This window comes from Rhodnius prolixus, unplaced genomic scaffold, assembly GCF_049639745.1.
Source record: "Rhodnius prolixus isolate KJV_2025 unplaced genomic scaffold, Rpr scaffold_2, whole genome shotgun sequence".
Lineage (NCBI taxonomy): Eukaryota > Metazoa > Arthropoda > Insecta > Hemiptera > Reduviidae > Rhodnius > Rhodnius prolixus.
Genome location: NW_027411592.1, coordinates 47599735 through 47627313, shown reverse-complemented (window position 1 = coordinate 47627313; position 27579 = coordinate 47599735). Strand labels below are relative to the sequence as shown.

Sequence of the window (27579 nt, the reverse complement as noted above, 5' to 3'; positions counted from 1 at the left end):
TCCCCCCCCCCATTTTAGTGTATTTATAAACCAAACTATGCCAAATTTTGAGATTCTTTTGAGTTGGTTAAACAGAAATCTTTCAAACAATGCTGCAATTTTATTTTTCCTTAAAGTGATTTCCTCAAAATGTTTAAATTTTAAGAAGGCAGGCGTTGCAAAACTAGTGCTGTTAACGTTAAGTGGTAGATACGACTACGCAAATAGAACTTTAAATCTCATACTAAACAAATTACAAAACTTCTTCACAAGAGAAGGAAAAAACTCTTTAAAAAAGTTCGGGGATAAGCACTTTGAAGAATTCTTTACTTATTGAGAAAACAATAGGAGATCATGAATACTTATAAATTCTTTAGAGTATTTTCTGAGTCAGATTGTTAGAGATAAACTTTTAGATGATAATCACATCGTCAGAAGCAAAAGCGGCTGCGTAAAGTGTTCTGCCACACTCAAATTTATTTTTTGATTTGTATATTAAACGATTATAAAAGTTGAGTCTGCCTAAAACTTTTGTATCTTTGTGAAATCAAGTGCTCTGGAATGCAGAACAGATTTAACAAGTGGTGCAATAATTTGTACTTGAAAGTTTGCTCAGTAGATCAATTGAAGAGGTTATTAAATATTTTTCCTTAGTCACGCAAAATCGATAAGCTAGTAAAAATTATTTAGACTTACCGCTGACTAATAAACATATTTACAAGTCGAAATATTAAAATTAATAAAATGGTAGAAAATAACAGTGAGAATGTAGATGGCCGATTTTAAGGAAAGCTGTCGAAAGGCACCATAGTTCTCTAGAGAGAAACTCGTATATCTGTCTCTCCAGATATTTTACCGTGGCACACCATCTATTCCATATAAGAAGGATAAGAGAAATCATCCCCTTGCTCTCTCTCTCATGATAATATCCATCTTCATGCTTTGAAAAATATCTTCATATCTCTTGCCAGGCAATAACATCAACCCTCTCAGAAAATATTTTCCGTTTACGGAAAAGAGATACATTCTCTTTTGTAAGCCTGCCTCTTCACTAGTTACCCTGCCTCTTCAAGTAGAACTACAATGTCGTTTTTTTGGGGGTAACCATTAAAAGGACTGACGATTTATTACCAATGACTCTAGGACTATAGTGAATCGGTTTTTCTAATGTTTTTTGGTTTCTCATTTGAGCGGAATCTCTTTGAAGCTTTTAATTTTTTTAGGTTACAATTAAATGCCAATTCTGAACACGAATAATACATTTAAATTGCTGTTGAAAAAATAAGCATTTATTTAGGTCAAAACTTACTTTTGTAGCCTGTCAAACATTTTTCCAATTTAATTTAACGTTCAGCAAATATTAAAAAAAAAAATTATGTAATAAAACAGAATAGGTTATTATTTTATTGATAAAGAAGTGGCATTGGTACATACCGTTTCAGTAATAATTTAGCTGGTGAGTTTTGAGGCCATTATAATGTAAGATCTTTAGCTATCGAATTGTGTTATAATTTTTTTTTTCAGATTCTTCATCAATAACTTTATAAATATCTAATGGGTTGAAAAATTTAGAGTCCAAAGGTAATTAAAAAAATGTATAGCTATCGGTAAGAGACTTAACGAAAAAGTGAGAAAACAGGATTTTTTGTGCGTTAGCCATCTTAGTTACTGAGAAAAAGTAGATGCCCATATTCTGGGTATATATAAAAGTTGTGTAATCCCTAGTAACTGTATCACATAAACAACAAAAGTAAAGTAATATATTTATAGCACATTTAAAAACTCTTCAATTAGGGTTCCACTAGGGAAAAAAATATTATTTTCCTGTGGACCAAATTTTGTAATGAGACTTGTTACTTGTTTCTCTTATTTAGAACATTTTGTTAGAATTTTTAATGATTATTTTGTAAGGTTTTATAAATCTGTGATAATTTTTCTCTTTTATTCGATTTATATTAAGATTTTAACAAATCAACAAAAAAAAGAAAATAGCCTTTTATCAACAACGGCACAAAGATTCCAATTAGGGTCCCGAACGATTCCTTGTCTTCTAATCTTGACAATCAATATAACAAACAACTCCCAGTGTTCCCTATTGTGTCGTAAAACTGGCTGCTAGTAGGGCCATCTAAAGGGCAACCTAATTGTCCATGTAGAGCTCAATGGGCAGTACGACCTTATTCACCTTCAAAGGATATTTAGACTCTTGACTTAATAGATACAATATCAGTAAAAGGCAATAATAAATTCTTTGGAATTAAAAAAAAGTAATTAAATCGTATCTTTCACAATTAAAACAATATAATTTATTCTGAGACAATACATTTTATCCCGAGTAATTATTAACCGCTTAAGAAAAACATATTATCACTAGAGATTATCAAAAATAAAATCTTATGACTCTTAATATGTGATTACACTTAATTAAATTAACAGACAAATATTAAGAAGTTGATTTTGAGAGCCACAAATATTTTTCTAAATGTTTAATACAATGATTAATTTAGAGTAGTCAAAGGTTTAGTCTTAAACACATTTCTCTGGTTAATTCCTTAGTTTAATGTAAAGCTTGAACTCATCACTATAGAGTCGGAGTTATCGGAGTTGAACTGGGCGAACTTAGATTGAATGTTTCGATATTTGGGTAAATCATTAAACTAGGTAGATATTCCTGTCCTCGCTCCTGTTACACCCTTTCCTCCGCTCCCTCCGTCAATCCTTTCGGGGTTGCTGTTTATTTCCCCAACCCTTGATCAATTCTCCTCAGATGCGGCTGGTGAGACACGCGCGGTCGGTGAAACACCTGGTGCCGATCGGGTCCCCAGTGTTTCCTAGCAGTTTTCCTTCCGGCGTGCTCTCCACTTTCTGATAGCGCGGGTACTCTCCCTGGTATATGGCCGGGTAACTCTAGCAGCGGTTTTGGGGACGTCCAATGAGACTGCGCGGCACTTTGTAGAGGATTGTCCGGTTTATTCTAAAACTAGGTTCCTTGTCTCTAGGTTTATTCAGTACACTGGGCGCTTGAGTCGCCATGCCCTATTGTGTCCTGTCGCTACTTTATTAGTTTACTGTTATCCAGTAATCTTTATTGCTTTTGAAACCCCGGCGCCTTTTATGAGGTGAGGGCGGGCGGAAAACAATGGGCACTTTGGATTGCCCCCTTGGAGGAACCGCCCTTTGCTACACTACGGATCTACATCTACTAATCTTGAAACCAAAAGAATTTATTACCGTCCAAGTTTCCAGCGGTTCCACAAATAACGACAGAAGGTTGTTTAAATAAAAGCGACCCTAATAATTTAACTCAAACCTTGCCACCTTCGGCTTAAAATCTGCTTAAATTATAAGAATTCCTGTTCCCCTAAGCAATCATTAAATTACGACATAAACTTGTGTAGGAGATCGGTTTGTTTGAGGGCTTTTCCTTCAATTAAAACTCATTTACTTTTTAGCAAATATAACCGACTCGTTCAATGTTATGCTCCTGTAAATTAAAAGGCCTCAAATGCCAAAACTGTTAACTGATGACTACGATTATTTTTAGGCAAAAACAAGAATGAAATAAATTCTACTTTTTGTTAATTTAGTAAAAATGTTTAGGTAATAGGTATTTTTAACATATTTAACTTCTAATCTTTTACTATTTTAGCGTCAGAACAGTTTTGAAGTAGACAGGGCTATTAACATTGTGGTTTATGAGACTCTCAAATAATAATAGTCATGTTGTTTAAAGGAACAGAAAGCAAAAAAACGGCTAAAACCAGGAATGACAACAGCTGTGAAACACAGTAGGAAAACATCAAACTTTCATATGTTTACACATTGTTAAATACACAATACATAAAAGCATTTCTTTTCTATATACAAAAGCCAACTATTTCTCTATTTTTATTATGAAATTTCACCCCAAAGTATATTTATTTTTCCATTTCTACGAAATCGTACTGAATTAATAGTAGTTCTATTAAAGCTTTGACAAAGACTTTTTATTTTTAAAAGATTAAGGTCAACTAGTTGTATCCAAAATTGAATTTCATATCTGCTTGCCATTCCGTTTCAAACTTTACACGTGACATGTGAATTTTCAGGAACCTTTAGTCTCAATAATTAAGTATTATGACGCCTTCATTTGCAGATTGTGTTTTTAAAGTAATTAAGAATGTTGCGGATAGATTTATTTTTACTACAAAAAACATTAATATATTATATTTATGAATATTCGATGCTGAAGAAGTCAATAAAATACTTTAAGGACAAATTTTCTAAAAACTTAGAAAATTTGTCCTTCAAAAGGCGTAGCTAGCGCCGTCTGTTCTAACAGGGAATAATGTTTCTTGTTTTTACACATATTGAGTCATATTTCTTATGTGTAACATAATGCAAACAATCATAGAAACTGTACTAGAAGATAAATCAACAAATGGAAAACATTCTACCGAACCCTCAAACATGGACATCTACGAATAGTTTCTGGAATAGTCTTACTGAGCTGGATAGAATTTCTTTATGGAAGAGACAAACACATTTATACGTACAGTCCTGTGGATCCAGAAATTCTTATTTTTCTCATTTTATACAAATCTGAGTTTTTATCAACCCAAATCAGTTGCGGATGAAGCGACAAAGTGAAAGAAAAACAACATAACAAAATCTTTGACCGATAGGGCTTGGTTTCGAAGAAATGTCCACCCTCCAGAATCAAAACCCTAAACAAACATTCAGAATAATGAAGTCATAATTATCGCATTATTCCAAAAAAAATGAGCTCTTTTGAAGTCATATTTAAGTTCCATTTATCATTATAAGTTTAGTGCCCACTTACGAATCTAAGAAGGCGTTAAATGGAAGTTATGAACTACTAGACATTAAACGAGAAATTAAGCTGACAGTTATCCATAAATTAAAGCTGTCTGTTTCCATATCATTAAGTAATATTAATCATCTCTCTATTATCTTCATTACCACATTATTAAAAAATCATAAAGCTTTTAGAAAGAGATTACTTTGCTAAAATTAACTTATTTAATAAATAAATAAAATTCATTACTTTAAAAAAAAAAAACTGATTTGGAGTATTAAAAGTAGTATATTATCAGTTTTCTACTAATCTGATGATCGTATTTATTGCCAATCATTTCTTAAGTGAAAAAAGAAAATCTACAACATTGTAATATGATGTCTGTAAATTACCACTATTTAGAGATCTCTATAAATATAGCATTTTTACTGAGAAGAGTGAAAATGGGAATCTCATGCCAAACGCGAATTAATTCTACTGCTGCCATTAGCCGACAAGAAGGGGTTGAACGTTCTTCGTCCTCACTTTTCTGTACGTCTTCCTGTCCTCCTCACTACTCCCTACAGTCATGTTTATGCAAGCCTTTTCCCTGATCGATCACTCAACGGAGGATATCCTACATCTGGAATAAGGATATACCTCCCATTCCAACTGCTACTTCTCGCCACCAACCATATTTCTCAAACTCTCATACTCCTTACTAACATTTTTTTTTTTTTTATAGATTTTCTCTCCTAATATTATTGCTAATCTCCATTGTTCTAATCATCCAGGGACAAAGTAATTCTAGGAGTTATCAACTTGACGATGAAAGTAATAATATTTTTACTCTTTGTTGCAATTGTTAGTAGAAATATTGGGAACGTTTAAAACTTTTGATCAAAAATTCATCTTATTTCAATTATCATGTTCGCCTAATATGGTAACTGGCCGTTGGGCCAACCTGAAAAATAGGCATAGCTTTACTTAAATCGGTGGCTTTGAGAACCTCTAATCTGGAATTTATTGCTCTAACGCATTCGTACTTTGCTTTATTTATTATAAATTTTTTAAAAAAGTATATTTAAAAATAAGTTTCCTTAATAGTTTTTCTTGTATTGTATGTTTTTTTTAACCTTTTAATAGTTTGTACTATTATATTAATTATTTCATTATACAACATTACACATCAAGAACGTTAATCTTTTTATTAATTATTTATTTTAATAGAAATAGCATGAAAGACATAGTGAATTTGTAAATGAGTTATATCATATTCATTGTACACTAATAGGGCTGACAGTTCGGAAAAAAATCAATAATTTTGTTCAATAGATTAGTAAGAAGTGATGCAATATTTTCAGTTTTTAGAAATGGAGCAAACTGTTCTATTATTTATATAAAGTGGTTACTTAGATTCAGAGTTGTTTACCAAAGTCGATATTTTAGATAGATTATTTTGAATGAGTGTAACTGGAAAATCTAGACATTCTGTTAGTGGAGTCCATAATTAATAATGTTCTTTAGCATAAACTCAATCAAACAAGGTGAGATATTCTTTTTTGTACAAATAAATTAATGATTTTAAATCAAAACTTTCCAAATCCATGAAAAGCTGTAGAATGCTAAAGTTTATTCATGTTTATTAGAATCTTCTTTTTTTCTTCTCTAATAAGTGTAATACAGGCTATGACCTAGTGTATGATCTCAAATTTTCTAAACATCAAGTAAATATATGACTTTTTATGTTGTAGAATAGCGTACCATTCTTGTAGAACTGCTAGTTGGAGGAATTCCTAGTTATTACCACCGTATGGTTGATGTAGCGTGAACTGTAGCACTGGTCTTTTTAAATCATGATACATAGAAACTATAAATTTTGTTTCGACGAGTTGAGCTAAATGTGGGTTTACCTTTTCATGTATTAGCATAAAGTTGTTGTCTACAAAAAAACAAATGCAGCACATATATTTGGGATTTTATAAAAACTTTTTAAAGTGTCAGAGTTCCAATGTGATTCCACTTTCACATCTTAAATGATATTTATGGATAGAAAAACGCTTCGTGTTTAAGTTTTGGAAACGTGATGCAGCTTTTTTAAAAAGTTATTCTTTCCAATATTAGAAGACCTAATAGTATGGAGATTCGATTACATTTAGGCGCCCTATTTTTAACATTTCAATACTCAAGACCTACTTTTCACTTTCCCGCGAAACCTAGAAGCAATTAAATACGATAATAATGAAGTATTTTAGATAATAATTTCAACTCATCCAAAATCCCTTGTTTAAAAAAAAAATGAATCAAAATAAAGTTATGAAAAAGTTAAAGATACCGTATTAAGTCAAAGAAAAACGTTGTTTCATTCTAATTTTAATGATATTTCATAAATTTAGCACTTTCTTAGGAAGATCAATATTACTTAAATAATTGAAATACATTTAAAGACACGAGATTTACCAACTCAACGTTCGAATAGTACTCAATGATGCAGTAACGGAATTTCCAACAAAAGAAAATTTTAAATACTGGAGTTTTCCAGTCCAATTTAAGTTAGTGAGTTCTATTTCACCAACTGAAATAAACTATAAAATACTGCAGAATGTAAATTGGCTTCCTCTTAAATATAAATCAGTACATTATCAACAGACAAACTCTGAGCCCCATTGCGTGCAGAGTGTTCTTGCATGACCATTACATTGCCCCCTTGAGAATTGTAACTAAGATAGACTAACAATTCAATTTAAACGTTCAAAAAGGAAACCAAGAAATATCTATTACAAATAGTATAAAATTTGTAATAGAATGGTTTATAGGTGTCAAAGAGTATTACTAGGGGGAATTTAGGTATAATTTTTTTTTTCAGGAGAAAAAAAGCCAGGCTTTCCTGGCGCTTAGCACCAAATCTTGGTATGAACTCTTCATGATTTTCTCCTATTATGACACCCAAGGTTTTTACCTATAAATTTGATTTCCAACTTTCTAGAACTATCCTTGAAATATTAAAAGTCCATGAAAGAAATTCAGGAAAAGAAAGTAGGCAGAAACGTGCACATCTGTTGATTTTTTTAAAATTTCAGAAGAGGAAATATTCGTATTGGTGTCTCCTAAGCACGGAAAATTAGTTTTTATAAATTGCTCTACTTTGTGCGTGAGTTTATGTGATTGAATGTGTACGAATCGATAGTAAGATTATCACAAAGAAAGACACAATAAGAGCTATAACTTGACAAAAAAAAAAAAAAAAATCCCATAAGAATTCGATTAAGCATTAAGAACTCTTCTGAACGTGGTTGGACGTATCTCTAAAATGCCATTTCAGTGCTATGATGACAAAAAAAAGTCATTTTATTGAACAGCTTTATTTTTTTTAAAGACTTTTTAGATATTCTCAAAATTGTTCCATTAAATTTAACATATGTACTCGTAAAATGTTGTACAATATTGAACAATATCAACTGTCTTTTTTTTTTATAGCATAATCTAAATTTATAGATAATTTTTGAATTGCGATAATATTGTAATTCTTGTAACAGTTCAAGTCAAATTTTCCTTATTTAATAGAATTAAGTTTAATAGTTTTTTTTACAATAATAATAATTAATAAGAATAATGCCAATTTCAGTCATTATTTTTATTTAGCCGAGCTTTCAACTTAAAGGACTAGGTCATCTTTAGAGCTGTGGAACATATTTTACAATGTTGTTTTAATAATTTAATATTAATTTAATTCATTATAATACAATTATTATGACTACATTGTAAAATATGTTCCATAGCTCTGAGGATGAAATGGTCCCCTAGGTCGAAAGCTTGGCAAAATAAAAAATCATTACTGAAATTGGCGTTATTCTCTCCTTTCAATTGGAATAATGAATCAGTCACCAAAAACAATAAATTGCTTTTTACTTTTATTTTCCCACTAAAATCAAATATATCCTGGTCGGAGTAAAAACATTTATAGCAGCCCTAAGCTATGGATGGATACATCATGTATAGACTTCCAAAATTAATTAATCTGGTTAGATTAAGTCCCGCAAAGCTAAGATGTATTGCAGGGTTGCATCCCAATTTCGATAAATAGTAATGGCGTCAGCGTTTATAAGTCAATACGTAGGGCGTGGCATATATGCCATCTAACTTTCTCTTCTTTTAATAAGTTGAATAATTGTAATCATATCAGATTTGAGAAATTTCCCAGGGTGTTGATTGTTGATTTCCTGTTCTTAGCTAGCGTTTTGCAACTAAAAAAAAAAATCATGGAACCTCATCTTTTATATTTATTATCATTGCAAACAGGAAATTTCCATTAAAATATAAAATATTGGTTAAATTTGTCTCTCGCTGAATTTTTCTAAGTAATATAAAATTAGCAGTAAAGAATGTCAACTGGAAATTAATTGCTAGCTTCTGGTTTGAATACCCATACCCAAATCCTCCGCCCTTACATACCCACAAACACTCAGAAAATGATAGTGTATAAGAGAGAGCGTTTCCAATTCATGATGTTTTTGGTAAACCGAAAGTGAGACTTTGCTAAGTAGTTGCTAAAAAAATGTTGTTCGTGATTTCCTCTTTTTAGCTTCTTATAAGCCGCATTTGAACTTCCTAAGCTCAGAGACTACATTTACCATGGATTTGTTATTGGGAAATCTTACGGTTTTTATCAAGGCCATTTTGAATACAATGATGGCTTTAACACTAATATAACATTTAGACATTGCTTTGCTAGCTATTATGACAAATCCTTAAGAAATAATAACTTTAAGGGATTTCTGTGAATTTAAATTTTTCTATAAAGGTTAGCTATTTAATTTACAACTGAATCGAAATAGTTTCATTAGTAAGGATGAAACCTAAAAGTGTGCAGTAAAAATAGTCTTGTGAGTGTTTTAAATCACTTTAGACCCATTTGAAATTCAATTTTCTTAACCAATATCAATTTTAGGAGTTTAAAAAAAAAATTAACTATACCCATTAAACTATTAACTATTATTAACTATTAACTGTTTAGGTTTAAATAGTGCCTTCCCAGAAATTCTGCAGCCAAAATCCTCCCCGGACAATTCTGCTGAGACTGGAAAACTAGTTCACTTTACTTAAGTGGGATAGTTTTTCAAAGAATTTAGACTTGGTGATGCAAAAAGCGTTGAAATACCTTATTCAAGGCTTCCAACAGTTCGTTTTGAGAGGCTAAAGGACCAATCTTTAAGTGTTACACACAGTACTGATTACGATCGGGCGCTTCAACCGAGAGAAGCCCTTAGCATGGTGGGAGAAGTAGGTCTGTGGGCAGTAGATTCATTTATAGAAGAATAGCTGATTTATTGGAAAAGTAGAATAATAATACCCTATCTACAGACTGGAAAGAGCTTTTCATTCCAGTTACAGGGAAATTAATAGCCTAGGATTAGGCAAGACATACTTATTATATAAACAAGCACTCAATATTATGAGTAATTGGCCAATTCAGAGTTTCTAGAGCCCAAGAGGTGTGGGTGTATCTACACTAAATTGGACTGTGCTACACAATATCCACAATCTCTAATTTGCAAAGAGACTCTGGATTATTTCTTATTAAGATGTCCATTATGCTCATCACACAGGAAGTATTATTTACAGCAACATATTCCAAATGATCAACAAATTTTTGCAATTTCATCAATAAATAGTGTAAAAAAGTTTAAAAACATTTTTTATTTTATTATACAAAGTTTGAAATTGAGATCATTTGTTTTATATGAATAAACTTAATGAAGTTTATGAAGATTCAAGGCTTCCATTTATCATAGTTTTATTTTTGAAAATTAATTCTTGTATCTTGCACTATTTATAGTTTTTGCATTTTCCTTTATGTTTTTAATTTTATTTTACTTTATCTACTAATTTTTATGTTTTTATGCTTTAAATTTTGTAATGGTTAATTTTTGTAACATCCAAATGCTTAAATACCGTTAATTTTTTTCTTTTCTTTCTATCTTTAGCAGACATTAATGGCTTTAACAAGGAACAATAATGAAGTATCCAGTAAGAAAAACATTTTTAGTGCAAGAATAGTTTAAATACTTAGTTATTGAGCTTTAATTAGTATTCCAGATAATTAGTTTTCAATTAGGGCGGTATGAAATCTCTATTCTCGTATTATTCAATGTTGATTGATTGGTTGATGACATGACCAATACATTGTATTGGTGTGGTTGCATATTCATTTATCTGACAATTGACAATAGAATTATTGTATTTGAACACCGTAATCATTATTTTATTTTGAAATGTCCCCTACTGGACAAACTTGGCCTTAAGATCACTAGCAGTGCCTTCAGAAGAAATGATTTAAGCACTTAAACGTTAATTCTAATGAAGTAAGAGATGGATGTATATTCTTTACAACTGTTCCAAGGACTTTATTTTAACTTTCTACATTTATTAGAGGACCAGATGTATAAATTTTATTTAAAGTGCCTGTTTCGGAGAAGGAGGATTTGAGTGTTCATGAAAAATCGGTACGTTAGGCTATCCACTAGAGTTCGACTTAGAAAAGTGCAAATTTTCTGAAAATGTTATTATTTTTGTTCTGTAGTTATTATTAGTATTTATTTTTGGAAATTCCCACGATAAGGAGCAATGCAGGTATCTTTTTATTGCAATGTGAATCTGCATAAAATGTGGCAGCTAGATGTTAACAAAACAAATTTTTTAAGTTTATAGAACAAATGTCCTCAGAACTGAGAAAATTGAAGCGAATGAAAACCGCTTTATTGTTTCGAACCAGATTATTTTAAAAAATAAATAAATTATTTACTTACTGCCCTTCGTTTGAGGCATGGCGAAATAGCTCCCAACTGTCCCTGCCCTGAGTCCCTTCCTCATAACCCAAGAAATTCCCTTCTTGCATAGCTCATTCTTGTTGTGTGTGCGATGCGAAAACTATCTCTTGTCACTTACCATTTGGCCAGACATAGGAATTGTTTGACGTTACGTCCTAACGCCTTCCATTCTCCTTAAAATCGTTGCCATACCACTGCCAGGTCTCTGAAATTTGCCGCGCTGATTCTATCTAAAGATTTTCACTAACTATCGCATTTCTCACTAAATCTTTCCTAGTTTTATACAGGATATATCTGAGAAACCGTAATTCTGTAGTTGTTATTTTTTAGGCTTTCTAGTTCATACCGCCAAATTTTCAGCACTATAGACGAGCATAAGCAGAAACACTATAGTTTGAATAAGAAAATGGGAAATATTGTTTTTGTAAAACTATGACTTAGAAAGTAGGGAATTTCTATCAGTAAGTAAGTTTTGTTTCTAATAATAATAATTAACAAAAAAAAAAAAAGAGAAAGTAACATTTTTGCAGTCTGGCTTCGCTTGCAACTACCCGATCAGTGACATGAACTAAAATTTAAGCAAAACTTAAATTGTTAATTTCCCACATATCCACATTAAGGGAATTCAAAATCCAAGACCAGTAATCCAACACTGAAAACGCTCCAAAAACTTCCAAGTCACTCTAACCCTTGAAAATCAGGCAAAACATCTAGAATATTTAATATACGAATATATATGTATTAATTGTCGGAAACATAAATATATAGAAAACCCAAGAGAATAAAGAGTCAAGACAAGTATAAACTCTCTGTTTTCAAAATGATTTGATTAGTGTTAGTAATTAATCAAAGGTTCTTCAAAGAAGTTTTTTCTTTAACACAAAATAGTTATCGCTTTAAAATATTTATAAACATTTAGAGTTAATCGTCTATTTCGAGACGTTCTAATCTCAATTCGGTTGATTAAGCACATTGGATTTGAATGAACTCATTCTGTAAATAATTAATATATTCACACTAGCGCGATCAAATAAATTAATATATGTTCTTGCTCATGCTTTGATTTCTAAATAACATCATTGCTTTGACTTTACAGCACGATTATTGTAGAAGTGTTATGCTAGGAAAGGTAATAATAACCAAGCAATTATGTTCTATTTTTGGAAGCCCTAACTTGAATAATTAGTTCTGAAAGTTAAAAGAAAATTTTTGAAGCCATTTTCGAAAAAAGTATTGTGATGCATTCACGTTTATAATGTGTGAGTTTTAAATTAGTATCTAGTTAAGCAATAGAAAGGAAAACAGGGCAGAAAGCATTAATTAGGAATTAGTGTTTGCCTTATACCAAGAGCAGTCTTGTGGCAAAGTAAAAAAACATTCCTTTTTTCTTTGAAACTAACATTTTTCTTCTTCTTTTTAAAATAAAGTTTTAATCTTAGGAACTTCTTAATTATTAAGGCAAGGATTTATTAGTTGGAAACTGAACTATTGAAATGTAATACATACATAACTGTATCTTTTCACTTCGTCTTTCATCTTTCTAAGTACTGCTTGATACACTCTCTGTGTGTGATGCATTTCTTTCTTCGTTATAATATGATTTTTTTTAAAGGCTGTACTTGTAATCTCAAGAAGTTTTTTACTCTCTCATTCCAATAGTTTTCTTTGCAATATATTTACTTGTTTCCACTCTTTTTAATAAACTAAATATACATTTTAATCACGTAAATATGCAAGAAACGTAATTGTTTTTCAGACTTTTTTTTGTGTTTTATGCAGAGTAACAGATTTAACTGTTCTACTTTTAAAATACAATGATTTTAACAAGATCATTTAGCAGAACCTTTCCCTTTGGGTTTGGAAGCCCTTCCGGCTACCCAATTTTTTTGTCTGTATCCAGCAGTCTCCAACAAATATACATCAGGTGATAAATACATCCTCGCCTGCTGTATCTACAAATTTGAACATCTCAGAAACTACCCATCGTCTACCGCAGCTTTTGCGACCTTCATTTTCTCAAAAATATCTTTCTTTCCTTCTTTCCTTGTGTGCCTATCTTCAAATTGCTGAGTACTAGTGGATCCAGTCCCTCGACTCCAGTAGATTCGTGATTCTCTACATCATTTTCCCTTCAAGTAACCCTTTAAACTTCGCCTTTCCATTATTTGATCTTTTTCGCTTAAAATATTTCCAACTTTTTATGTTATGAATCTAATAGCTGAGAAGGAGAAAAATGCTCACCTGGTTTAACAATGTAGAGAGTAGCATCCAGTAAAGAAATCGATACTGGCGGAAGCCAGAACCATTGCCAATCATAAAGAACGCTGGCAAACTTCCTGCATAACCACACTACTGTTTGGTACAAAAGGAAAGAATAGATAGTCGCAATTTCTAAATGAGAAGGATGCAAATGTGTTTGTTTTTGGTTTGAAAATACTTATATTTTTTTTCACCTCAATGGAGCAATTTCTATAATGTATTCTGTTAACTTCCCATTAGGAATTCTGATTAAATAATATTTAGCATTTTGTAGTGTAAATGCAACTTGACTTGGATTTTTTTAATGATGTACTAAAAGTTGTTCAATTTCAATTAATTTTTCTCAGTCTAAGTTTCAATCTACCTCAGTAATTTCAGAATTGCCAGAAACAAAAAAAATTGGTTTATAAAAACATATCCTTAAAAAGTATAAAAAAGTATGACCTGAGAAAAAAGGAATGACAGACTTTGTTCGCGACTTCCACTGATACGGCTACTATACTTTTCTCTTTTATGTAGGCTGCATTGCTTCTTTATTCATGAAATTATCTTATATATTTTTTGTGTGTGGTGTTTTCCCATCTTTTGTAAAGCTTGCTTCAGCTAAATTTTTTTTAATAGAGGGTTATTGATTACATTACATTTTTTGAGAAGTTGCTTTTCAATCGCACCAAACTTTCGAAATTAAGTAACGTTAGAATAAAAGTATTAATTTATTCTTTTATTTACTTCTAAGTAATTACGATTAAATAATTTTTTTTTTCATAAATGAGTGTTTAGGGGATCGGAATATTGTTAATATTCATTAATAATAATTAATTATCAAATATTTGCACTTATAAACAAAATTATCTCAAATATAATAAATAGCAGGAATTTGCATTCAAGCTTTATATACTTAAAATTATTTTCCTTTATCTGAATTCTAATTTTTGTGAGTAGGTATATATGATTCACTTTATCTGTTATCTAGGATGTTTTCTCGTAATGCATTTCTTTAAAATTCCAAAATTCATTACTTAAATGATAAAACAACACTTTTAAGGGGAGTTCAGGTGCAAATGACGTTAACTGCAACTTTAAAGTGTTGATTCTAACAGAATTTACATTTTTAATCATATTTAGGCCAAAGAAACGCTCTCAGAAAAAGACAGTTTCATATGGGTAACAAGTAACTTTTTTCACGATGGCAACCAGATTTATTAAAAGTCACTCCGAAATGCGTAAAATATTTTAAGAAATGTCAACTGTTACTAAATAAAATAAAGCTTTCAAATTTATACATGTGAAATAAGGGAACGTGTGAATTTCTATTAAAATTCATTTTGCCCCATATCTGTGATTTAATGGGTAGTTAAAGCATTTAGAAAAATTGGAGGAATTGGTCTAAAAATCCAATTTAAATTCTTTAGCATAAAGCAAAGTGACAAAAATTCATCAAAGGAAATAATACTTAGCTGCTAGAATTTTCTCATGTTGATATTTTCTCAGAAAAGGTTCCAACGGTTTGAACATTATACATCGCTACAGAATTACAGATTCTTAACTTTTATTCGAATGTTTTTTTTACGTATGTTCATTTTAGGGCAGATGGATGGATGGTGATACGCGTAGCACTTTTAATGTAATGAACGATGGATGGGTGATACGCGTAGCTCTTTTAATGTAATAAACGATTTTAAAAAATCAGAGTTTGAAGAAAATTCATTAAGCAATTACTTTGAGAATTTGAAAAAGAGAAAGACGTGTGAGTCTCAATACTAGATAATTTTGTAGTATCAATCATTCCGAGTTCGGAAATTTTGTAATGCCCAATGGCTTAATTGGGGAGCAGTATTTATTTAGGCAAAACTCGAATATATGAATTAATTTTTATTTAATGTGTTAGATAAAGGGTTTTAATTGGTTATTAAGTTAATAAAATTAACTTAAGAGTTATGCTCAGGTCATCACTTTCAAGTATTTTATTTATTTATTTTATTATTATTTTTTTAACAGAATAAAATTTAGTTCACAAATAAAGATATCCCAACATTTTTAGTTTTATAAAAGAAGCGAAAAAATAAAAAATTAACACCTTTGAAATAGAACATAAAATGTGTACGCAAAACTGAAAAAAAAAAAAAAAATTGGGGAATATAATTTTTTGTCTCAAAGTTTATGCTTTATACATAAATCAACAATAAAATCACGTTTTTTAACTAGATATAAGTGTAAAAGTTAACTGAAAAAATAAATCATCTCCATATGAAAATCTGCCAAATTGTTTCATAAAAATATTTCTGCTGAAATTGAAATTTTCTTGAAACCTTTAAAGCTCGTCATAATTTATTTTGTTTCAATTTTTGCTATTTACCCCTCCTTACCTCTCTTCTTTTTATTAAACCTTACTTCCACACCGTTTAATTTTAAAAGTTTGCAAGCAAATGATAAGCACATTGACTAATAACAGATAATCCCTAGTTTTAGCAAAAAGCGGCCAACTCAACCAGCTCGGCTTCACGTCAAGTAATCACTGGAATCGAATCATATGGACATTGCACCCCTTATTTCAATTGCACAGAGTAAAAATCTTTCCAATACAACCTTGCTATATTCTACATCAAATAAAAGCTCATAAACCCAAATTTTATGAATCTGTATTTATCGCAAGATTAGAAAAGTTTTTTCCAACATGATTTAACAGAATCACTGACGCTTACATTTAAGAAAATTTACACACAAAAAATAACAACCATGCTAACATAAAGCATGTTTTTCTCAAGGTACTATGTAGGCAAAAGTTATTAATTTCAAAGTTATAATGCAGGTGAGCATGAAGGCACTTTTATGAAGAAAATTTTATTTCATTTATTTATTTTTGTATTGAACGTTGATATAGTTAGATGTGAAGCTGAAAGAGGGGTTTCGTGCTCAACATATAGCGTTCAGTCACATCTACGTGCCGACAACATCAAGTGAAGGGTTCCAAACGTACCTGTCCTCAAATTACGAGCGAACCATGACCCAAGTTTGGTGAAGGACCCCAGTGTCGGCACTGACAACTAGTGATGGGCTATTAGAGCGGACTCGTTCCACTGGAACGAGTCCGATGGTGGAACGAGTTGATTCAAATCCCTATTTTAAAAAAAAGTGATTCCGCCCCGCCCCAAAAAATTGAGGCAAATTAAAATGAAAATAATTAATACTGTAGTCGTTTACACTAAAATAAAACTCACTTAAGGCTACTATGTAGAAGTTCACTGACACATTCCAACTTGTAAGAGGAATCCACACCAAAATACAAAATCTGGCGAGCTTAAATACTGATGCTTGAAGAATAAAATAAGTTCCAAGGTTTTTTTAGAATATCGATTCTAAAATAATATTCATTTTATTATTTTGTTAATTTCTAAACAAAAGTAGGGGTCGATCTAAGACAGGGAGTCGAAGGAAAAATAATTTCGTACCCAATATAGCGAACCTTGCAAAGAAACACCAGGCACACCCATCTCATTAATTAAAAAGCAATGCTGTAGTTACTTTACTTATTATTTAATATTTTATTTTACATATAGAAAATGCTGTGTGCTTAATCTTTAACTTAGCGGCTGGACGCTCTTTCTCTTATCTTCATTGGCGAAAGTTAAATCGTGTACATGTTATTACGACGATCAAAGTAATACTGAGCTAAAAAATAGTATTACCTAACTGGTTTACTTACTGCTGTATCCCTCCCACTCTATCACCTACTTCACAAACATTCGTCGATTGGAAATGGGTTGTAGTTTAATATTCGTTTCATTTGAAAACAAAAAACATTATAACGCTTTCTCAAGATGTTTTTAATTTTTAAAAATTTGTTTTTGTCCATTACTCTTATAATATACGAAGAATTTCGAATAAAATATAATATACAAACACAGAATGATCTAGAGTGCAGGTGGAGTCAGTCGGCGTTGTCATGGTGATGGAACCGTTTAACGACTCCGGCCCAACACCAGCAATTTCATTGGTTAAATCCACTGGAATTGGTGGAGTCAAATCCGGAGTGATTTAAATCCTTTTGAAACCGGACTCGTTCCATTTTTTCGTTCACTGAATCTAGCCAATAGAAAATGCTGGAGCTGGAACCGGAGTCGTTAAACGGTTCCATCACCATGACAACGCCGACTGACTCCACCTGCATTCTAGATCATTTGTGTTTGTATATTATATTTTATTTAAAATTCTTCGTATTTTACAAGAGTAATGGACAAAAACAAATTTTTAAAACTTAAAAACATCTTGAGAAAGCGTTATAATGTTTTTTGTTTTCAAATGAAACAAATATTTAACTAAAACCTACTTCCAATCGACGAATGTTTGTGAAATAGGTGATAGAGTGGGAGGGATACAGCAGTAAGTAAAGCAGTTAGGTAATACTATTTTTTAGCTCAGTATTACTTTGATCGTCGTCATGACATGTACACGATTTAACTTTCGCCAATGAAGATAAGAGAAAGAGCGTCCAGCCGCTAAGTTAAAGATTTGGCACACAGCTTTTTCTTTTTGTAAAATAATAAGATATTTTAAAAGCTTGATATTAATTCATAGTAAATAAATATTTCTTTCTTTATGAGTAATTATCATTTTGTTTGAAGGGTTATAATTTTTTTTTATGGGAATAATTTCCTACCCATTTGCGTTTTTCTTCTTGAATCAAGTTAACTCCGGTGGTCAAGCTAGATAACGACAAAACTGCAGTTGCTTTAATTTTTATATTTGACTAGCCTATTTTTGTTAATATTTGGTTACGTTGTTAATTTTATATTTATCAGATCAATTGGGAATTAGGGAACTACTTAATGTGTGTTAAAGAAATATAGTTTTGTTATTAACTGGAAAAGCTAACTTTTAATTATTTATTTAATTACAATGCGTGACATTTGTACTAATGCATAGGGTAAGTACAGACTGGAATCAGTGAACGAGTTGTTGGAATCGATTCCAACCCTGGAACTGATTCAAATCCAACGACTCCAAACGCGGACTCGTTCTGCCCATCACTACTGACAACTCCCAACAACGCCTGCTGCCCCCACTAATACGCTTCTGCCCCCACTAGAGTGCCACCTCCCACCACATACAAACCTTTAAAACTATCATTTATGTGAATAGTACAATATTTCGAATAATTTAAGTTAAATTATCAAATCTAGGCTTATAATATTGTTAGCCAATAAATAAATAAAATTTACTGAATGCTAGATACATATACAAAAAAAATCAAACAGGATAATCACTTCTCTTTGCTTAAATTTTAATCATACCCTTCCATCTAAAAATTGGATTAGTAATAGATAAAATTCACAATTGTAACCACAGCAAACTTCTGTATTGGTTTTAAGTAAATTACCTCTGTGCACTTTTTTACCGACTATTTGAAGACGTCCGGAGAGCCTCTTTATTTAGCTCATAGAAGCAATAAATATTGAGGTGCAATCGGAACCCTATAACTATACCTAAAAGTATATATGTATTTTGCGCTTTTCGCTTTACGGCAGTTTTAGGATGATATTAACTTATTACCAGCTATAAAAAAAAAAATCATGTTAAGTAAGATATTACTAAAAATAACTTCGAAATTAGGTGTAATTTAAACAAAAATAATTAAACAAACAGAAAACATCTGTCCTGTTTAATATTACTCCATTTTCTTAATTATCATTTTGTAAACTTGAACATCAAAAATAAGAACTTTCATGAAGTCTACATATTAATGAAAATTGAAATATAATATTCAGATTTAATACGTTCAGTTCAGGTGATCTTATTTTCTGAGTTTCAACATTATGACATAATAAAATAATTTTATATAGCACAAGAGTTTAAAACCATCTAAAAAGTGTTGTTTTAAACTACTGCAACATGGCTTATCAAGTTCTACTATACATCTATAAAATTTTGTAATACTAATGCCATAACATTTAGACCAAAAGTCTAAAAAACAAGTAAAAAAAGGTTTAGTTAATTAATTGAATTTATCTTTGCATATTTTAATATTTCAAAACATTCGAGTTCAAGCCACTAGAAAAGTCGCTTTAAAGGAAACTTATGTTAACGCAAGGAACTTAAACGTTAGTAAATTTTGTTGTTTAGTAAAAAAAAGTTATTTTTAATTTCTTTAAACTCCAAAATACTGACAATCCTTTTATGTGACTCGAGCCAGTAACTTCTTTTTAGGGTATTTGTCCAACACACCTTTACCTACTTAGCACGCGCATACATTCAGCAGCAAAGAAGGAAACTTCATCTTTGGTGTCTTTCTCTCTAGCATATTAGAAAAAATTCGGATTGGTCCTCTGGACTCTATACCTAAATTTTACTTGATTCTCAAGGATTCATCAGTGCTAAAGAAACGCTTTTGGATTACCAGCATTGAAGAGGCAGAACAATGTTCGCTCCAAGCATGCTTCAATATAAGTCGTAAACATCTTTCTGCCACCTTCAAAGTATCTATTTCACTTCTGGCTAGGAGCGGCAGGATAATGCGAAATTAAGGGTGTTGATTACGTATTGATTAAGTTGGTTAAGTAGTAATGTAGACGTTAAGTTTTGTTTGGCACCTTATCTAAATTGGTTATTAGCTCTTAGAAGTAAGGTGAACAGTTGAACATCGTACTGCAAAGCGGACCTTATGCACGTCTAGTACTGAGGAACTCCTCCGTAGTATCTCACAAAAACGAGCAAGTCATTAACGAACCTTACACGCAGTTGTGCTGAATCTACCATAAGAATATCAGAATCTTTTATTAAACGTTGATTAAGTATTTTTACCCTTTCTCCTTATTGTCGTAAAGGAAATATAGCTAATGGTTAATAGTGGATAGAGACAACTGGCAAACAGTTTTGTCGGTGTTTTCTGTCATCTTATAGGCAAGGCATGGTTTTTACCTAAATCGGTTTTAGGTTTCGAGACGTTGAAGCCTTTTCAACAGCAGCCCTACTGCTACTTACGAACACAAACTCGTATAATCCAAGAAAACAAAAAGAATTTTCCTGGACTATGTTCAAATGATTCTGCACCTCCTTTGCAGTAATCAATGGAGCACTTTCTCATTCCAAAAACACGATCTTCTATTTCGTATTACTTATTATTTCTACTTCCTTTGGCAATTCTATTCAATTTTAACTCAATGATTTATAATCATACCTGCACTTTTTTTTTCTTTTTTTCAAATAAACAACATTTAATCAAATTATTGACCCACAGTCCCTTGATATTAACAGAAATTATGGATTTGTTGCAGATTATGAAATCGTTCGCTATATATTTTCTCAAGCATTCATTATTTCGCTGGTAAGTGTATTAAAATTTCAGAAAAACTGTCTTTTTTAAATAATCTTATTTCTACGCAAACTAATATGATTAAAAAGTACATAATTCTTAATAGCAAAAAAAATTAAAATTCAATTGCATACAAAGAACATTAACATTTCCAAGGTAAAATTTTTATTTACATATATACACGTATAGTATTGGCAGTTCTGAACAGTACAAATTGGTACAACAACGTAACTGTTATGTTAACAAAGCAGAACTTTCTTTCTTATTCATATAGTCTTCATATAATTTCAAGAGTGATTCAGGAGTTCTTGGTGCCACTATTTGCAATGCACTTTCAAAATGATCCATTCTTACAATATCAGCATGAATAGATTCTTCCAAAGCTTTAAATGCAGCTTCATTACAGACCGCTACGACCTATAAAATGTACAACTTACAAAATCAAATATACTTTAAGTTAAAACCGGAAAATATAATCAGAGCATGAAAGAATAGCTTTAAGCATGATTTTGACTAGAGAATAAGCGTTCCAAAGTTAACCAAAACAACTTATTTGTCAAAGCAGGGGAAAATCCGAAACCTAACATGTGCTCTCTTCAGGTTTCATTTTCACAAGGCGAGCAATTGGATTCCGTTAATGAACAAAAGGTATTGGCACTACAAATTCCCCATAGAGATCTGTACAAAAATCTCAAGTTCTGTTTTTTCAATTAAAGAGTAATTATGCTAGAAATGTTTTTCACTAGGAGAAAAGCATTCTTAGACGACATGTATTCGTAAATAATAAATATGAAGACATCGTAAGCTCAGCTCGGAGAAACGGATCTTTTTCTAAACGGCAGTAATAGGTGTTCGAGGCCTTCTTAAAAGCACAGGAATAAATATTTTAAAAAATGAAATGTTTAAATTTTAATTAAATTTATTGTTTTGAACAATTTTTATCTTTGTATATAGTTATATACTATGGAGTTAGTGTGTTAGTGTAGAGTAAGTGTGGAGTGAGTCACATATGATTACATTAATAACTATTTACAAAACTATTAAAATATCTTAGCAATTGAGTAGCTGACATTCCTTACGGGCCTCCAAGGATAAAATCGCTTTATAATTATTAAAAAGAAGAGCTATTATTTTTACTACCGTACTCATTTTTAAAAGATGTCGGCTTAAAGACTATTGATAGTTCTCAGAATAACGATCAGAAATAACCCACTCAATTGTACACTTTTTAGGAGGCGTGTATTGTACAATTTTGTATTACAAAATTACAGTGTCACTAACTTTGCGGTCTATTATTTTTGAAACTGTATTGGCTAGACTAAGGAAAAAAATGTCCCCCTTGTTAATTACAAAAAAATATTATTGGTATCTATACCTCAGCTCCAGAATAACCTTTCGTTTGCGTTGCAAGTTGTTCAGAATTAACTAATGTTTCGACAGGCATTTTTTTGAACTGCAATTCAAATAACTGCTTCCTGGTAGTGTGATCAGGCAATGGAACATAAATTATTCGATCTAACCTCCCAGGTCGTAACAAAGCCTAAAACAATTTTATTTATTATTAGAAAAAAAATTGGATATTGAGTAAAGCAGAAATGAGTTTCTATTCGGTTAGTATTTCGCTGACTATACATACTTTATCTATTCTATCTGGTCTATTTGTGGCAGCAATTATGACCACGTTTTCTAATGGAACTATTCCATCCATTTCTGTAAGAAGTTGTGATAATACTCGTTCTTGGACGGCGCTGCCTCCTACTTTCTGTATGGTTTCTCTTTCTCCGCCAAGTGCGTCCACTTCATCAATAAAAATAACACAAGGAGCCACAGAACGAGCGCGTTTGAAAATATCTCTCACCGCTCGTTCAGATTCTCCAACCCATTTTGAAAATATGTCTGATCCCTAAATTAACAATTTATTTCCTTAAAAATGGTCACTCAAGAATTATAATAAACATTAAGTGAAAGTCATTAAGGACCAGAATGCTTCTAAAAGTGACAGAAATCTCCACACTGTTTCTTAACCCAAAATGGCCCATTTTAGGTAAATAACTACTCTCAAAACATATTCCCTCAAAAATAAATAGTCTCTAAACAAACTTAGTTAATAAAAGTTTTGCTTATCGTTGTTGCAACTTACTTTAATCGAGAGAAAATTCAGTTGACTTTCAGTTGCAATAGCTTTCGCAATCATTGTTTTCGAACAACCAGGAGGTCCATATAAAAGTACACCTCGTGGCGATTTAATCCCTAACCTTGTAAAACATTCTGGATATTTTATTGGCCACTCAACACACTGTTGTAACTTCAATTTGAGTCCATCTTCTCCAGCGATATCACTCCATTTCACCTAGGGAATAGTAAAGTGTTGTTTAAATTTTAATCTCAAAACAAATGGAATTATATCTATTAATTATTATAAAATAAAAAATATTCATCAAATGTTCAAAAGTGAAATATTGAAAACTAACTTACATTTGGCACCTGCACACAGACTTCTCTCATAGCTGACGGCATTACTTGCGAATGTGCCCAAGTAAGATCTTCTGTAGAAATTACATTTCGGCCTTCTAAAGCAGCTTTTGACTTTGCTTTACTTACAACAGCCGTTAAGTCAGCAGCCACGAATCCATGTGATATCTCCGCAACTTTTCTAATAGTCTCATTTAGGCTTGAATCTGGTAGAAGCGCTTTCATAATTGATGTCCTATCATCTACACTTGGTACAGGTATCTCAATTTCAATCTCTAATCTAAAAATAACATTAGCATCTTAAATGAACATTTTTATAATTTTTAAACAGAAAAACAATGAATATCTATCAAATAATTTATGTCTTGTGTTTTGTACTTGAAATAAAAGGAAATGAGCTACCTTTTTACCTTCCAGGTCTCCTTAAAGAAGGTTCTATATTATCTGGTCTTGAACTCGAGGCTAAAACAACAATATTTTTGTTTTGGATACTGTCGAAAAGACTAAGAAAAGTGGAAATAATTCGTCTTTCTTGATCAGATCCCTTCCTTGGACATAAAACTTCAACATTATCTAATAATATAATGCTAGGGGCATTTTTTATAGCATTTTGAAAAGAAGATCGCAATTTTCCTTCAGTTTCACCATAATATTTACTGAACATCTCCATACCCTAAAAGTAATACGTAATATATAAAAAACAAAACAATTTAGTACCCTTACTTTTAAAATGAATCAAGAACGGATTAGATTAAGAGTCGCCAACCTATTTATACTCTCGAGCACCACAAAGTCAAAGCTTCAAAAATTTACATAATGTTTTGAACAATTTTTATTTCAAAATTATTCAATAACTTTAAATTACTAAGGGCATGTTAAAGTGCACATATTAGAATAACAAAGTGTAATTCATAAATAAAATACTGTTAAACTGTACAAAATGTGCAGTCATTGCGATACTTAAAATAAACTTTGCCTCTGTAATATATTTTTAAAAGCTGAAGAAAACTCATGGCTGTAAGTTTAGATGAAATCTTTTGACATCTTTTTTACATGGGATGTTTTCTCGCTTAACTGACACAGTCTAGTCAGGCTTCTCTAGACATTGGAAAATAGCCCAATCAAGACCAAACGGAGGGATATCGTATCCCACAATGACGAACACAGGTAACTTGATTACTTTCTTAAAAACAATCTAAAAATAAAGTGTAATTTTTAAGTGAAAAGTAAAGTGGAATTTATGAGTGAGTCATTGTATATTTAAATATTCATAAAAATTATTCGTTATAATGCTGAAGATACGGCGTTTTCATTTGCGCTTCTCAATTAATGGCAATTTTGTGAATTAAAAATTTCTCTAAAGTCGCAATTCAATCCGAGAAGAAGACAATAGATATCAACAAACACGTAACTGCTTGTTACAAGAAATTTGACATACCTGAATATTCATAACATGCGCATTGAAGAAACTGACTAAGTATTGCATTGCCAACGTTTTACCACTTCCATGAATCCCATATAAGAGTATTCCGGTGCAACGAACATCATCTGAAAATTAATTAAGTGAATTACCCAACAAAATGTCAAGAAAATCCCTCATATTGATTCATTTATTTTTTCCAGATGGACTGCGATAATTTTGTTCATATTCCATATAGTTTGATTTTGGTTGCAAGTGTCATCAGGGTGTCTTTGTGTTAAACTAAGGCATCTAAAAGTATTAATGATCTCACTATGCCTAACCATTATTCATGGTGCACTTAACTCGTTTTATTGTTTCCCAGCACTGTGAATCTAACCAACATGATTTTGATTCCAGCATTTATTAATTTACAAGAGTTTTGTTTCAATTTCTAAGGCAAAAATTAATTATAAAGATATAAGTTCAAATAGTTGGAAACTTTGTACTAAATATGGAACTATTTATTTAAAAAATATATAAAAAATACAATATTCAAAAAAAACTTGCCACGTGATTTCATCACTTTCTGAGTAAGAACAAAACAAAAAAATCTTCAAAGCCCATTTTTACTGCAAAATCATTTTCGCCAGTTTCTGAGTAAGGACAAACCGACTGGTTATCAATGTTCTTATTTAGTAAAATATTTTATTTTTATTCATTGAATCTTTATATTTATATATATTATCGATGGCCAAATAACCAATTATTTTTCATTTTATTTTTTCTTAATAAAAATAAACTGCCCAAGTAAATGTAAATATGGAGTTACCTAATGAAGATCGTATTTTCAGTACTGAAGACATGTTTTGTTTTAACTCGGAAATTAGGGATCCATAACCACCAAACCTCAAATTTTGTGGATAAGACATAATATTTTCCCATTTGTTTTTATTGGTACATATAAACTCAGTATTTTCATCAGAACTGAATGTTATTTCATCAAGACTCAAATTAAGCATTTCATTACTAATATCAGCATTATAATGTTTACAATCCATTATTTGTATCACAATTTTCTTCCCATAAAAGCGTATGTGAATTTTATTTCCTAAAAATAAAATCTTTTCTTTCAATCGATTTCGCAGAATCAAAGAAAGTTCTTCGAAATTTATAAGTTCCTCTTCAATGTTGGTAATTCGAAAATATATCTCACTGGCCAACTTTGGTAGTATATCTAATTTCGAAACTTTTATCAAACCAGAAGCATCCTTGTTATCCCAATCATATTCAAGTGCTGCAAACGAACAATAATGTATTAGATTGCACGTTTTTTCCTATACTGGAGAAAAAATTATAATTTACTCACCTTCCTTTAATAACATAGCACTTGTTAAACATCCCTCAATTGAAGGCCAAGCACGCTTTATAATTTTTTTCTCCGAAATCCATATAACCAATGGAAATCCAATGATGAAACCACAAATTTGCATTACTGACTGGGATAAAAAAATCATATCTTCCACCGTATCCGCCCTCATCCACAATGGAAGTGCTTCAAAAATGATATTAATATTAATTTTTGCTCGGATAATGATAGTTTAGATAAATGTATGGCTAAAGTCTAGAATAGGCAGTCCCTTCAGTGTAGATTTATTCATCAAGATTATGAGGTTCTAAGGAAGACTATAATAGGCTCACGTAGAATAAATCTCCTTAATTCTAAAGTTGACTGGGTTTTGTGGCGTTACAGAATTGAACGGTATAGAGTACGTTAGTACTCAAAAAAAAAGGGCTCAGTACCTTGAGTTCGCAAAGTTAGAAATATGAACATAATATACTTTCACCTGTAATAAGTGAACAACGAAAACTATAGTGAGCCTTAAATCCTTTTTTATAAGGGGAGATGAGTGCTATCAATTTTGGATCGAATGCATATTCATAGATACCTTACCTCTTTCATCTATATCTTCACAACTGCTGTAGAGTGTTTGCTGTTTTATGAAACTATGGTTCCACTTATCTTCATTCGGTGGGCATGAACTGGCATGTAATTCTAAATCCTTAGCATTAATTATACAAGCACAATTCTCACATTCATTCCAGAGAGACACTGATTTTCTTCCTTTGCGAGGCATGTTAATTCGTTCTTATATCAATAGCACATGAATCTACTTTTAACTTCGGAAAAATTATTTTTCCTAATACTTAATAGAAGAGAATTTTACTGAATTCTATCTAAGATAGTTAATTAAATTAGGGACAGTTACTATATATACGACCTACTGAATCTTACAAAATTTCAATTAAAAACAAATCTACTTCCAGGCATCATATAATCGCTATGTTAATTATTATAATGACTCAGATTCTCATGTATTCATTCGATAATCGAACGCATTTTTAATTTAAATATTATTTATATTAGTAAAAAGCACTTTCTTGAACAATCCATCAATGATCACTTTAAAAAAAAGAATCAGTCAAAATGCTCATACTCTGCGAACTCTTAAATGATTTAAATAACCGAAAAGCGTTTTCATTCTAATTGCAAGTC

The 27579-nt window shown here is 31.2% G+C and overlaps 2 protein-coding genes and 1 long non-coding RNA gene across 7 annotated transcripts in view; 1 reads left to right on the top strand and 2 right to left on the bottom strand.

The window, feature by feature from the left end:
- Nucleotides 1–16888, bottom strand: part of LOC141449802 (melatonin receptor type 1B-B-like) — a 33949-nt gene extending 17061 nt beyond the window's left edge. Inside the window, exon 1 of the mRNA XM_074119607.1 lies at nucleotides 16820–16888. The gene's annotated coding sequence lies outside the window, so the exon portion shown is untranslated. The remainder of the gene's footprint in view (nucleotides 1–16819) is intronic.
- Nucleotides 16889–19499: 2611 nt separating this feature from the next.
- LOC141449786 (uncharacterized) lies at nucleotides 19500–21800 on the top strand. 4 transcript variants are annotated; one of them, XR_012455694.1, is made up of 3 exons: nucleotides 19500–19627; nucleotides 21114–21163; nucleotides 21717–21800. It is a non-coding gene; the product is annotated as an uncharacterized lncRNA (long non-coding RNA). The 4 variants fall into 4 exon arrangements; XR_012455692.1 differs by having other exon boundaries at nucleotides 21714–21800; XR_012455695.1 differs by lacking the exon at nucleotides 19500–19627 and adding an exon at nucleotides 19635–19940.
- LOC141449782 (ATPase family gene 2 protein homolog A) lies at nucleotides 21283–27160 on the bottom strand. Of its 2 annotated transcripts, XM_074119557.1 has the most exons (10): nucleotides 26977–27160; nucleotides 26392–26577; nucleotides 25855–26319; nucleotides 25062–25171; nucleotides 24034–24296; nucleotides 23627–23903; nucleotides 23292–23501; nucleotides 22788–23054; nucleotides 22527–22691; nucleotides 21283–21568 (listed from the first exon to the last, which is right to left on the bottom strand). In XM_074119557.1, the coding sequence occupies exons 1-10, from the start codon at nucleotides 27158–27160 to the stop codon at nucleotides 21386–21388; spliced, it is 2310 nt and encodes a 769-aa protein (XP_073975658.1). In that variant the 3' UTR covers nucleotides 21283–21385. The 2 variants fall into 2 exon arrangements, with proteins under 2 accessions (XP_073975658.1, XP_073975659.1); XM_074119558.1 differs by lacking the exon at nucleotides 22788–23054.
- Nucleotides 27161–27579: the final 419 nt, after the last annotated feature.

Bases quoted from the DNA above. Each gene is read 5' to 3' on its own strand.
- LOC141449782 (XM_074119557.1), bottom strand. From the start codon at position 27,160: ATGCCTCGCAAAGGAAGAAAATCAGTGTCTCTCTGGAATGAATGTGAG. The intron at 26,578-26,976 runs GTAAGGTATCTA...TCATTTTTGAAG, and splicing joins TGAAGATATAGATGAAAGAG to CACTTCCATTGTGGATGAGG. The intron at 26,320-26,391 runs GTGAGTAAATTA...GTTCGTTTGCAG, and splicing joins TGCTATGTTATTAAAGGAAG to CACTTGAATATGATTGGGAT.